Source organism: Ammospiza caudacuta, chromosome 26 (genome assembly GCF_027887145.1).
Source record: "Ammospiza caudacuta isolate bAmmCau1 chromosome 26, bAmmCau1.pri, whole genome shotgun sequence".
NCBI lineage: Eukaryota > Metazoa > Chordata > Aves > Passeriformes > Passerellidae > Ammospiza > Ammospiza caudacuta.
The window spans coordinates 6,136,231-6,150,867 of record NC_080618.1 but is presented as its reverse complement, the minus strand read 5'-3'; the positions used below and the strand labels follow the sequence as shown (position 1 = coordinate 6,150,867).

General features: G+C 40.0%; 1 protein-coding gene across 1 annotated transcript in view; it reads left to right on the top strand.

Annotated features, from left to right (window-relative positions):
• Positions 1-110: 110 nt before the first annotated feature.
• KAT6A (lysine acetyltransferase 6A) overlaps positions 111-14,637 on the top strand; it is a 31,997-nt gene continuing 17,470 nt past the window's right edge. Inside the window, exons 1-6 of the mRNA XM_058820056.1 lie at positions 111-216; positions 1,969-2,011; positions 2,113-2,883; positions 13,474-13,582; positions 14,090-14,205; positions 14,447-14,528. Of these exons, the coding sequence (XP_058676039.1) occupies positions 2,281-2,883; positions 13,474-13,582; positions 14,090-14,205; positions 14,447-14,528 (910 nt within the window). The 5' untranslated portion in view covers positions 111-216; positions 1,969-2,011; positions 2,113-2,280. The remainder of the gene's footprint in view (positions 217-1,968; positions 2,012-2,112; positions 2,884-13,473; positions 13,583-14,089; positions 14,206-14,446; positions 14,529-14,637) is intronic.

Here is a 14,637-nt window from a genome sequence, read left to right as displayed (position 1 = left end):
GGCGCAGCCGCGGCCCCGCAGCGCCCCCTGGCGGCCGCCCGCGCCCCGCCGCGCTGTTCCGTGGCCTCGGCACCCCCCTCCCCCCGCGGGCTGTTCCACCTCGCGCCCCCCCGCCCCCCGCCGCAGCGCGCCGGGCCCAAGATGGCCGCCGTGTCAGTTTCGGGCTTCGCTGCCGTCCGGCCTTCACCTCCCGGGACCCGGCGCTCGCGGCCCTCGGTAAGTAACGCCGGCGGAGCCGCGCCGCCTCGGCCGGTTGATGCCGAGGAAGTCGGGGACGGGCGGTCGGCGAGCTCCGTGGCCTGGGGAAGGGGAAGGCCCAGTTGGGCGCTCCAGGCTCGCGGCCTGTTCCGGCCCCGCCGCCGCTCTGCGCCAGGCCCGGCCCCGCCGTCCGCTCCCGCGGCGCTCGCCAGGCCCACGCCTCGGGGAGGTGGCGGCCGCGGCGCGGCACGGCCGAGGCGGGCGAGGCGGACGGGGCTCCGCGAGCTGAGCTCCGATCAGCGTCTGGCGCGGGAGAGCGCGGCTGAGGCGGGCGCGGGCCTGGCCGTAGCCGTGCGAGGAGCCGGCCGGGCCGCGCTGCCCGTGCCCGGGAGGACGGAGAGCTGCGTGGGGCCCGGCCGGCCGCCGCGGCCTGCGCCCCGCTTTTCCCAATTCCCCGGTGCGAGGCTCCGTGCCGAGGCGGTGCGCTGCTTGGGGCGCCCGGCGCGGGACTACCCGCGGTAGGGATGGGGACGAGCGGTAGCAGGTGCAGGGGTCGCTTGTCACCCAGAGCCCGGCGAGCCCCTGACCCACCGGCGCTGGGACCGTCCCGGTGTCGCCCCGGCCTGGCCGGACGGTTGCGTAACGCACGGAGCTGGGCCGGGGACGCGGCACGGAATCCTTCGGGGCTCGGGATGCAGGGGCTGGGCGGGAGCGCATCTCCGTTCTGCGAGCAGGGCAGGTGCCGAGGACCGCGTTTCGTTGTCCGCAGAATAAAAGAACTCAGTGCATCTTTTCTGCTTTAAGCAGTCGTTCAGAGTGTTTCCAGTGCTGGCCATGTGGAGTTCTGCTGTTGAGTCTGATGTCTGTATGCAAATGTGTTCCGTGTGTTGATAAATTCTTCAGTACTTACTAGAAAGCAGAACGCGATAACTGTGTTGTCAACTTCACTCTTGTGTAAAAGTTCCCTTGTAGAAAATCATTATTTCTTGTGATAAACACTACACAGATCCTTCTTGGTTAGTGTACTCTTGAAGTAGAACACTTCAGCACAACAGTTATCACACCCAGAAAAAGCTATTTTAAAGATAACTGACTGAAGCCTCTGAAGTAGAGCCTCACACCCTTTCACCAGCATCATTAATTAGCAGTGCCAGAAGCATTCCTTTTATGCTGTCTATGGTCACCTGTTACTTTGTCCTCAGGTGTTTTCAGTGGGCCTCATCAATACTGAAAATTATGTTGTATTTTTTCTGTGCCCTCTAAAAGCAGAGCATTTAATTGCAATCTCCACCTGCGTTTCTTCACTTTTTTCCTTTATGGAACAACTGTCGTAGCTTTTCTTCACAGATGAGGTTACACTCCTGAAAGTGCCCTGAAAGTTTCTTGTTGTTTGCTCAAGTTATTCCTATTTTCTGTCAAAGTTTCAGGCTGTATCTTCCATGTGTAAAAATTAAGAGAGCTGCTGCTCTTTTAAGGTGCTTGTTGTGGTTTTCTTTTTCCCCTCCAAATATTAATTTATGTTGTGCTCAGCAGTGATAGACTAATAGATCAAAATGGAAAGGACATTTTTCTGTAGGTTATATGGGGTAATTTTAGTGCTAAATTATGCTTTTATTAGTAGTGAAGATAAAATCTGAAGTATTACTTCAGTATTTCAGAAATGTAGTGGCTTAATACTCTGCTATATGTTTAACAAATTAATGTTGTCTGCTACTTTTTTTTATTTTCTCAAAACTGATTTTTTAAAATGTCTCTCTTGTTTTCTTCTAGGCCTAACATTAGAGCTCTTTTGGTTGTGACACCAGAAGCTCAGGTGAGATAATGCTGAAATCTTCATATATTTCTGTAAAGCCGTTATGGGATTTATTTGAAAGAGTATGGGAGTTTCTAATTGTTTTCTTTTCTTCTTTTCAGTGTGAAAACAAAGAATGTTTGAGAAAGGAGGGTTAATTCAGAACAGCAAACGTGTATGCTATGGTTAGGTGGTTCCCATCCTTCGAGGATCTGTTTTCTCATCATTTGAAGCTCCTTCAGCACCAGGATAAGGGATAACGACTCTATGGATATACAGAATCCTTCACCATGGTGAAACTCGCCAACCCCCTGTACACAGAGTGGATTTTGGAGGCAATCAAAAAGGTAAAGAAGCAAAAACAGCGACCTTCAGAGGAGAGGATTTGCAATGCTGTGTCATCTTCGCACGGTTTGGACCGCAAAACTGTTCTGGAGCAGTTGGAGTTGAGTGTTAAAGATGGAACTATTTTAAAAGTCTCCAACAAGGGTCTCAACTCCTACAAGGATCCTGATAACCCTGGCAGGATAGCACTTCCCAAGCCTCGCAACCATGGCAAGTTGGACGGCAAACCAAACGTGGACTGGAATAAACTCATCAAACGGGCAATTGAGGGCTTGGCCGAGTCCAGTGGCTCATCCTTGAAGAACATTGAGCGCTTTCTGAAGGGTCAGAAAGATGTGGCCGCGTTGTTTGGGGGCGGTGCTGCCTCCATTTTTCACCAGCAATTACGATTAGCTGTCAAACGTGCTGTCGGCCATGGCAGGCTCCTTAAGGACGGACCTCTGTACCAGCTCAACACTAAAGCAACCACTAATGCTGAGGGGAAGGAGAGCTTTGAGTCCCTTTCCTGTCTCCCTCCAGTGTGTCTCCTTCCCCATGAAAAGGACAAGGTAAGAAAGAGTTTTTGTACAGTTGTTTTCTTGCGGTCGATGGAATGTGTCAATACAGGGCTGCAAATTGAAGTTCTGATTTCATCTTGAATCTGGTGTGTTTGAAGTTATCGCTGTGTATTTAGGATCCCGTTGTATCCAGTTTTCTAAATATGAGAGGAGATGGGCTGTAGTTGGTACTTTGGATCAGAAAATTGCAGATGGACTGCTGTGGGGAATTTACAATTTACAATATTTCAGACCTGATAACTGACTAAAGGCTCTAAAGCAGACCCTCACACCCTTTCACCAGCATGATTAATTAGCAGTGCCATAAGCATTCCTTTTATGTGGGAAATTTACAATTTACAATATTTCCAGTACTGCGGGAAATTGCAATTTACAATATTTACACTATTGTGGGAAATTTACAATTTACAATATTTACACTATTGTGGGAAATTTGCAATTTGCAATATTTACACTATTGTGGGAAATTTACAATTTACAATATTTACACTATTGTGGGAAATTTACAATTTACAATATTTACACTATTGTGGGAAACTTGCAATTTGCAATATTTACACTATGTGGGAAATTTACAATTTACAATATTTACACTATTGTGGGAAACTTGCAATTTGCAATATTTACACTATTGTGGGAAATTTACAATTTACAATATTTACACTGTTGTGGGAAATTTACAATTTACAATATTTCCAGTACTGCGGGAAATTGTAATTTACAATATTTACACTATTGTGGGAAATTTACAATTTACAATATTTACGCTATTGTGGGAAATTGCAATTTACAATATTTCCAGTACTGCGGGAAATTGCAATTTACAATATTTACACTATTGTGGGAAATTTGCAATTTGCAATATTTACACTGTTGTGGGAAATTTACAGTTTACAATATTTACACTATTGTGGGAAACTTGCAATTTGCAATATTTACACTATTGTGGGAAATTTGCAATTTACAATATTTACACTACTCTGGGAAATTCACAATGCTTCTGTGCAGTGGAACTGAAGGTTTGGTGACAGCCTTGCTGTAGGCGTGCCAGCAAAACATAGAAGTAATTCTCCTCTCTGGAAGGTGAGATGGATTTGCAAAACAAACTTGAGCTGATCTCTTACTTCCACATTTTTATTTGACTGCTGTTTCTTCTTTCTATTGAATTCAGGTAATGTAGTGAGGGGCTGATTAGCAAGTGCCACCTAATGCTGTCTTAGAGGATTTCTTTATAATGGGCAAAGAACTTTCTGTTAGAACCTCTTTGTTGTGAAATAGGAAAAACCTGGTCCATGGAAGGTTTCAAGGTTGGAACTGGGTGATTTTTGAGGTCTCTGCCCACCCAAACCATTCTGTGATCTATGGAGATCCTGGTGGGAGCACTCAGGGATTTCTGTACCCTCTGCCCCCTCCTCTCTCCCCCATTTTAAATATATGTTCTTTATTAAAAACATCACTTTTCTGTTGCTTTCTCTTGTTTTTTTGTGGGTTTCCCCTCCTTTCTGCCATACTTCTGCATTCCTAAGGTCATTGATCCTCCCCTCTAACCTCAAGTTGAAGCTGTTGGAGTGAAATTCATACCCAGTCAGAATTTTTTTATTCTTTCTGTTACTGTCAGTGCAGAGTAGAACAGAAGCTTGGCTTTGTTTACTGAACACCAATTTGCCAGTGGTTCACATATTGGTGCTACTTGTCTCCAGGACATCTAGAATGTGAAAATTATTCTTTTTTTATCCTAAAAAGATCCATTTTTCAGCAGAATGGGACAGTTTTGGTTGTTATAAATATCCTGTTCAGGGATGAATTCTTTGGGTGTGTCCTACTCATGATTTTGAACTCAGGTTTACTCTGGTGAGAGATGCTTTAGTGATCTATCAGGATTTCAAGATTTAAAACTGCTGTAAGAGCCTTCTTTATAAAGAAAATAAAATCTACACAGCTGCTTTATCACCAGTAAAGTTTCTCTGAAGTTCTGATTTAACTGTGGGAGCTTTACTGTGGACACAGAACTGAACTTGTCAAAGTTTAATATTGTCAAATATTTCATAAGAAATATTTGTAGACAGAACATTGGAAGTAAGTCCCCAACTTTATCCATAATAAAATCAGTAGAGGTGTAAAATGTTATGAAAATTGAATATAAACAAACCTGGCACATGAGGTGACTGGATTGAGAGTGTTGATAACAGTGGCTGTGCATGTTATTATTAACACAGTGTGTTTCACTGCCTACTCAGTCTTTGAAACTCAGGAGCAGCTTGATATTCTTTGAGATTAATTGTTCCTTGTGCTGGTCTTAAAATGTTACAAATCACAGTGGTGATTGGTAGTGTGAGCTGCTATAAATGCTGAATTTAGTCTGGGATTTGGTTTTTGTCCCCCTGGAAAAACAGAAATTTTGCAAGGTGTTCTTTCAATAAATTCTTGTGAGTTTTTGTGTCTCTCTGTGTTTAACTCTAGGTGTCTGCTCTTCATTTACCATCTCTGGGTAATTCAGGCAGAGTTTCATAGCAGTCTGAAGTAATTTTGAAGATGAAATGTTAAAATTTGTAGGTTCTGCCAGCATGAATTGACTGGCACATCGGTGGTGGCTCCGAGTTCCTGTTCTCCAGGATTTTTAACAGTTTAGTTTTTAGTTTTGTTTTGTTCTTGGTTGCTTTTTTCTATGCAGACAGTGCAGTGACCTTCACTGTGCTGCTTTCTGTTAAATCTCAGTTTTGCAGGTGGAGATGACAGATTGTACTGTAGTGATTTTCTTGATTTCAGTGGGTTCGTGAGAGTGCTGAGAGAGTTTTTCTCTTTAATGCAATATACTTGGTGCAAATTCTTTGGGAATATTGTGACAGTGTTTCCCTTGACTACTGAATTTAGTCTGGGATTTGGTTTTTGTCCCCCTGGAAAAACAGAAATTTTTCAAGGTGTTCTTTCAATAAATTCTTGTGAGTTTTTGTGTCTCTCTGTGTTTAACCCTAGGTGTCTGCTCTTCATTTACCATCTCTGGGTAATTCAGGCAGACTTTCATAGCAGTCTGAAGTAATTTTGAAGATGAAATGTTAAAATTTGTAGGTTCTGCCAGCATGAATTCATTCTGCTGCTTTCTGTTAAATCTCAGTTTTGCAGGTGGAGATGACAGATTGTACTGTAGCGATTTTCTTGATTTTTGTGGGTTCTTGAGAGTGCTGAGGGATTTTTTCTCTTTAATGGAATATACTCAGCACAGATGCAGGGAGTATTGTGACAAGGTTTCCCTTGATTCTTAGAAGAGCCTTGGGAGTAAAATGGACAAAAATTTCAACCTCCCACCTGCCAAGTGATGGCCTGACAGCATGACAAAATATGGATTAGGATATCAGCCTTTGGATAGGCTGGGTCAGCTGTGTCCCACCCCAGCATCCTGTCCTGCTCATTGCAGTGGGGTGGGAAGCTAAAAAATCCTTAATTTTGGTGTAAACCCTGCTTGGCAACAGCTGAAACATCAGTAAATTATCCAGAGGATTCTCATCCTACAACACTCAGCTCCTAGGAGAAGAATTAGCAGCATCTCAGCCAAACCCAGGACAAATGTTTAAAAGTTAATATAATATTACTACAATGCAATAATTACTTTGAGAGACTTCTACAACACAATAATATTTAATATTGTTGAAGAGCAAGGAGCTCTTTCCTGCTACACCATCATGAGGAACTTAAGACCTGCAAGTTACTACAGCTTAAGGATGGATGCCTTAAAGATAGCTTGCTCTGCTTTTATTTTGTTGTTGTTACGGAAAAAATCTTTGTAAAAACATGATTATTAAAAAAACCAGCAATAAAATATCAGCTAACTGAAGGAGAAATGGAAATAATTGCTCTATGTGTTAGAAGTTCCCAAAGTATCTGAAATTTGATCTCAGGACAACAGCAGGACTGTTTATTCCTCAATTAGAAGGAAAATACAGGTGGTGTATTTGATATCCATTTACACTGTCCTTGAAATTGTCTTTCATGTCAGTTAAAACTGACAATAGTCAAGATCTTTGTATTATCCTGCAGTACAGGTGAGAGTTTAAACCAAAATTCTGGAAGTTCTTCCTAAAAAAAAATAACATGAGAGGAACTTCTGTTGCTGAAAAGTAGGAGTGATATTTAAATCAGATTCTCTGTGCTGCTCTTTTGCATGTTCTTTGTGGTGTGTCTGTTTGTCTATTTGCTAGTTTTGTGTTGCTATTTATATATTTTGTTGCTTATAAATCAGTTTAACTGTGAATTATTTTACATGCAGGCCTTCCTTCCTCCCAACAGTAGTTCTAAATCCCAATGTGCACTCATAAACTCACATGAATCCAAACTTCTTGGATCTTTTTAGAAACTTCCTATGTGAGGGCATCATAATTGTTTTGAAGGCCTTTAAGCATCCAGTAACTATTTCTGTATTGTGCCTGTTTAAAGTTAGTAATTGTTAATTCCTTGTCTTAAATGAAACAACTGCCCAATTACTGTAAAGTTAGTAATTGTCAATTCCTTGTCTTAAATGAAACAACTGCCCAATTACTGTAAAGTTAGTAATTGTTAATTCCTTGTCTTAAATGAAACAACTGCCCAATTACTGTAAAGTTAGTAATTGTTAATTCCTTGTCTTAAATGAAACAACTGCCCAATTACTGTAAAGTTAGTAATTGTCAATTCCTTGTCTTAAATGAAACAACTGCCCAATTACTGTAAAGTTAGTAATTGTTAATTCCTTGTCTTAAATGAAACAACTGCCCAATTACTGTAAAGTTAGTAATTGTCAATTCCTTGTCTTAAATGAAATAACTTCCCAGTTACTGTAAAGAGGTTATTTTTGGGTTGATTTATGAGGGGTGGAGTACATAAATGTAATTACACATGGAGAGCTCACCCATCTCTGCAAGGGCACTGCTCAAGCTTGGGCTCTCAGCTGGAGGAGGATTAGGATTTTCTCTCCCAGCTGGTTCTGAGCAGAGAATTCTGTAGTTCTGTCTGAAAAAACCTTGTTGTTGATAACAGATGGCCACCATCTGTACACTGTGTCACTCTGGAAACCCAAGGGTTAAAAAATGACTTGGAACTTTATTCACTCGATTAATGAACAGGTGAAGTAGCTTGGAGTGTTTTTGCAAATCTAAGGAAATCCTAAATATTATTGCCGTGGACAATGGATGTTATGCTAATGATAATTTCAAGTTTGTCACTTTGGGAAGACACCAGATGTTAATTGTCTGTGTCAATGGGTGCTACTGTGGAGGAAATCTTTTTAACAGTGTTCTCTCCATTTTGTGCTCAAGGAGGTAAAGTTTAAAAACCTGAGTAGGATTTGGTGTCAGGGTTGAGCTTGTGTGGGTGTCCTGAGTAAACCACAAGTAGCAGCCTTGAATCAGGTGGAAATCTTTAATGTGCATCCAACACTCACTGACAGTTCCTTTTGTGTCCTCTGATATCAGCTTTATGGGGGCCCTGCATTCTGTTAAATACTTATTGGCATTTTCTAACTGAAGTATTTTCCATTCTTTCAGGGATGCTGCTAATCTTGAAGTAAAGCAGTGTAAAGTATTTAAAGATAGAATAATTACCTTTATGCACAGACATCACTTAGGTTTCAACAAAAATCTCATCCCCAAAGTAACTTATTATTATTTCTTCTTATTATATATAACTTATTGTTATTTCTAGAAATCAAAGTCAGTGTTGAAGTTCCTTATTTTTTGTGACCATCTAAGAATTGTAAATGCAAGGTTTTTTGCACAGTGAGAGGAATTAAGATTTCAGCTTGCTCTTGATTCCAGTGGTGTGTTTTTCTTTTGCAGCTGTGGAAATCTGTGACTTCTTAGAAGTATTTTTTCATCTAAAATAGAGTAATATCATAATCTGTGACTCCCAAGACAGCATCCTATATTTTCTCAAAAATGATGAAGCTGTAGGTGAGAGCTTGCAGGACATAACTTTGGGTAAAGAAAACCTCAGTAGTTTGAACTCCTGAATCAGTGTCCAGTGAAGGGAGTTTCTTTATGGTGCAGAGAAGGAAATCTGAGCCTCTCCTCCCTCAGTGCCCTGTGTTTGCAGTCAGGAAGTCTTGGCATGTGATTGTGATTGTGACTAACAAATCTGGAGTGCTTTTAATCCTCTGATTAGAGAACTTGTTAGTTCTGGGAAGGTTATTTAACAACTGACTGACTAAGCATTTCCAGTTGACATTCTGGGAAGATTTTACCATGTGCATATCTGATAGTAAAATAATTTCTTTAGTTTGAAGTCAGCCCCAGATACTATTCACATTAATTTTTGCATTGATTTCCAATTATCAATATCACTGCAGAAAATTCAGCCAGTATATAATTAATATTATATATTCATATCCAAGCTATTGGCCTTTGCACTTGACTCTTGTAGCAGCATTTCAGATTTTCTCAGAGTTGTGTTAGTCCTTCAAACAGCAGCATTTTAAATGTTCTTTAATTTTTCTATTTAAATTACTCTTACATTTCTTTTAATGTAATCTCATGTTTTAGGCCATCATTCTGCCATATAAATACACTTCTTCCTTACAAGTGAATTGGACACAATATCCATTTACACAAACATACATGTTTGTGTTATGGTAATAGCTTTTCTTGGGTGGATTAAAATACATTTAGCACTGTTTCCTTGAGTAAAACCAGTATTTTAAGGGGTTGCTTTATTGTTTTCCTTCACTGTACAGTCTCTATTAAGAGTTGTGATTTGGTAACTTCTATAGAAGAAGGGTTAGTTACCAACCATTGCTGTTACAAGTTGATATTATTTAATAGTATTTAAATTCTGCAGTTTTCTCTATATACAGCAAAAAAGCCTGCACAATTTGTAAAATTACTTTGCCAATATGAAGTTTATTGTAAAATTACTATGACAATATGAAGTTTATTGTAAAATTACTATGACAATATGAAGTTTATTGGTTCTGATTTTATGGAACTGAAGCATTTTCCTCTCCAGCCACTGATCCAAAACTATGGAATCCAGGCTTTGTGATGCTGTGCTCACTGAAACACGTTTCCTCATGTTTAAAATCATTTTTTCCCTGTGGTATAAGTTGTACTTTCCCTCTGTCTTTTCTGGTTCATCTGCTCTTGCCAGGAGCTACAGCTTTTGAGGAAAACCTTTGCAACAGAATGGGCTGTTTGAAATGAGGAGTAATGATTTGTCACTTGCTTAAAAACAGACACACAAAAAAGCATTATCTGGTGTGAATTCTCAGAAACCATCTACCATTGCTCACATTCAGGGGATCTTAAAGAGCAAAGCAAAAAACAAAGCTTGGTGTGAGTGTTTGTGTTTCTTTTATGCTGATTTAAATTTTATTCCAACCACAATGACTACCAGAATTATATATGTGAAGATGGGACAAAGATGGTCCTGGTGAATAGTGAGGCTCAGATGGCATTAGAACATTAGTGAAGTAAAGTGATTTAACATTACTGGCAAGGTTATTTAACAATTTAACATTGGCTGAATTTTCTGCAGTGATTATTGATATCTGGAAATCAATGCAAAAAATAATGTAAATAGTATCTGGGGCTGACATTCAAACTAAAGAAATTCTCTTACTATCAGCTATGCACATGGTAAAAACTTCACAGAATGTTAACTGGAAATTGTTGAATAACCTTCCCTGATACTTCTGGCTATTATGACATTGTGGCTACAGATTTGATTGTGATTTTTGATGCTTTTCCTAAATTAAGACTACAAAGCAGATTGGTTCACCAAAAATGAGATTATAAAATCACTACACACTCATTTTTCCTTAAGCACTTCTCTGTATTGCCTTTAGGGAGATCACACAGTCTGAGAATCTTGAAGGCACATTTGGTTTCTGGAAACCCTTTGTATGGTAACAACATATACAGAGAGGCTGAATTTTCTGCAGTGATTATTGATATCTGGAAATCAATGCAAAAAATAATGTAAATAGTATCTGGGGCTGACATTCAAACTAAAGAAATGATCTTACTATCAGATATGCACATGGTAAAAAAATTCACAGAATGTCAACTGGAAATTGTTGAATAACCTTCCCTGATACTTCTGGCAATTGTGACATTGTGGCTGCAGATTGGATTGTGAGTTTTAACCTCACTTTTCCTAAATTAAGACTACAAAGCAGATTGGTTCGCCAAAAATGAGATTATAAAATAACTACACACGCATTTTTCCTTAAGCATTTCTCCTTTAGGAGATCACACAGAGAATCTGAGAATCTTGAAGGCACATTTGGTTTCTGGAACTCCTTTGTATGGTAACAGCATACAGAGAGGCTGAATTTTCTGCAGTGATTATTGATATCTGGAAATCAATCCAAAAAAAATAATGTGAATAGTATCTGGGGCTGACTTCAAACTAAAGAAATTATTTTCCTATCAGATATGCACATGGTAAAAACTTCACAGAATGTCAATTGGAAATGCTTAGTCAATTGTTGAATAACCTTCCCTGATACTTCTGGCTATTATGACATCGTGGCTACAGATTTGATTGTGATTTTTGATGCTTTTCCTAAATTAAGACTACAAAGCAGATTGGTTCACCAAAAATGAGATTATAAAATCACTACACACTCATTTTTCCTTAAGCACTTCTCTGTATTGCCTTTAGGGAGATCACACAGTCTGAGAATCTTGAAGGCACATTTGGTTTCTGGAACTCCTTTGTATGGTAACAACATATACAGAGAGGCTGAATTTTCTGCAGTGATTATTGATATCTGGAAATCAATGCAAAAAATAATGTAAATAGTATCTGGGGCTGACATTCAAACTAAAGAAATGATCTTACTATCAGATATGCACATGGTAAAAAAATTCACAGAATGTCAACTGGAAATTGTTGAATAACCTTCCCTGATACTTCTGGCAATTGTGACATTGTGGCTGCAGATTGGATTGTGAGTTTTAACCTCACTTTTCCTAAATTAAGACTACAAAGCAGATTGGTTCGCCAAAAATGAGATTATAAAATAACTACACACGCATTTTTCCTTAAGCATTTCTCCTTTAGGAGATCACACAGAGAATCTGAGAATCTTGAAGGCACATTTGGTTTCTGGGAACCCTTTGTATGGTAACAGCATGTGCAGAGGGGCTGGCAGGCTGTAAGGCACTGTCAGTGCAATTTGTTCTGGCTGCCTCCCTCCCTGAATCTGGTGACATCACACAGATAGATGTGCTTGCAAGCAGAACAGCAGAAGGAGTTGAATGTGTGCCAAAAATGTGCAGGATGAAACTGAGCTGCCTGTTTGCAGTCTTGTTTTCACTGATCTTTCATTGTGTGCTTGCATTTTTCCCTTGCCGGGATGTTCTTTGCTGAGCAAACACAGCAGCAGAGAAATCTCTCCATACTTAGCATAACACAGAAACTTTGGAAGAGTGGCCTGATCTCCACCTTCAAAATTGTTCTAATTTAATTAGTTAATCTAAAACATTCTGAATTTTAGTAGAGACTTCCCCTGAACTGTAGATGTTTGGGGTTTTTTTTTAATTGTGGTAAAGTGTTTGCTTGCAGCTTGCCAGGGTGGCAAGCACAGGAAACTTTGAAGGTGTAAAGGATGATCCAAACCTAGACAGTGTTACATGTGGGCATCCAAACTTGAAAAACTGTGGGGATGAACAGAGTATGCACAAATACTGGCTAAAAAAAGAACTATTTTAGGCTATTGGCTGTCTATAAAACTCTCTTTGATTAAATAAATTGCTCATGCACTTCCTGAAGAGGATATGTGAAATAATTTCATTTTTCCCCTGAAAAATTGCATGAGTGTTAGAGCTTTCCTTTCTAAAGGTAGAAGTTAAAAGTAATTCTGAAATCTTGATTGCAAGAAATGGAAGCACTGATTGACCCATACACAAGGGTTTTTCCCCCAGTAAATCTGATACTGGCTGGTAGCAGCTGTGAAGGATGATCTTTGATCTGGTTCTTCCAAACCTAAGCAGTGTTACATGTGGGCATCCAAACTTGAAAAACTGTGGGGATGAACAGAGTATGCACAAATACTGGCTAAAAAAAGAACTACTGTCTCAGGCTATTGACTGTCTATAGAACTCTCTTTGATGAAATAAATTGCTCATACACTTCCTGAAGAGGATATGTGAAATAATTTTATTTTTCCCCTGAAAAATTGCATGAGTGTTAGAGCTTTGCTTTCCAAAGGTAGAAGTTAAAAGTAATTCTGAAATCTTGATTCCAAAGAGATGGAAGCACTGACTGACCCTCCATACACAAGGGTTTGACCCATACACAAGGGTTTTTCCCCCAGTAAATCTGATACTGGCTGGAGGCACCCGAGTGCAGTCGTGAACAGAAAAAGAACAATTTTCTGCAGGAAGATTTTATTTTAGTTTTTCATAACAGTGTTAACAGTTGCACAGTTTTGTACTTTGGAGTACTAACTTCTATTCAGTTAGTGCTGTATTGAATATGAAAACCAGATAATATCTTTGAGACATGATGTGTATGACATCATATTTATGTGATTTCTAAATGTCTGTGCCATTTTGTGTATTTCATTTTGCTCCCTGGAGTTACCCAGTGCTCTGTCTGTTTTCCTCCCAGCCGGTTGCTGAACCAATCCCAATTTGCAGTTTCTGCCTTGGTACAAAAGAGCAGAATCGGGAGAAGAAACCTGAGGAGCTCATCTCTTGTGCTGACTGTGGCAACAGTGGTAGGTGACCATTCACAGGCCTGCTGGTTTTATCCCATTCCCTTGAGACAGAAAAATGCACAGAGGGAGTGTGCATCTAGTAAGAATTTTGCCATTTAAGATAGAAAATCTGGTGTAGTCACTCCTGCCGTGTGAGAAATATGTTTCTATGGCATACAATACAGGTGTAGTTCAGCTGAATCTTAGGATTCCAAAGAGGAGGCAGCTAAGTTAACCTAGCACAAATAACTCATTTGGCTCCTGGAAGTTTTTAATATGGCAATGAAAACTGGTTTCACCATGTTTCTCAATTCAGTTGTAAAGAATTATCTTTGGGTTCTTTTTGTGTGTGGGCTGTTTGTTATCTAGGTTTGTGTTATAAGTAGGTAAGAATAGAAACACCTAAAAACAGGAGTATCTGGGTGGCCAAAATTCTGCTAATTGATTAAGGAATCTCTACATGAGCTATCTATGGCCATTAACAGAAATATAATGATTTTAGCAGTAATATTTTCCCTTTTTTCTCAGGTCATCCGTCCTGTTTGAAGTTCTCTCCAGAGCTGACCGTGCGAGTGAAAGCCTTGCGGTGGCAATGCATCGAGTGCAAAACCTGCAGTTCCTGTAGAGACCAAGGAAAAAATGCTGTGAGTACAGTGAAATATGGATTCAGTGAAGTGGATACCAGATTTTGTAGCTGTTATGTTAAACTACACAATAAAATTATATTAGAGGCAAATATCTGCAACTTTCATTTTACTCTTTCTGAGACCTGTGAAATACCTTGAATTGTAGTTGAAAATTATGTGCCTGTTCTCTGAAATGGTGGCAAATTAATGAAGGGCTTGATGCTGATGCACATATTAAGAGAGATTATGTCTCCAACAGGATAACATGCTATTTTGTGACTCCTGTGACCGTGGCTTTCACATGGAATGCTGTGATCCTCCTCTTACCAGGATGCCGAAAGGTGAGGACTTTGTGGTGAAAATGCTAATTTAAAATGGTGTTGGAAGAGATGAGTAGGCAGGCAGTGCTTCCACTTATTTGGTCCTCTTAACTACATTTAGCTCATTTTT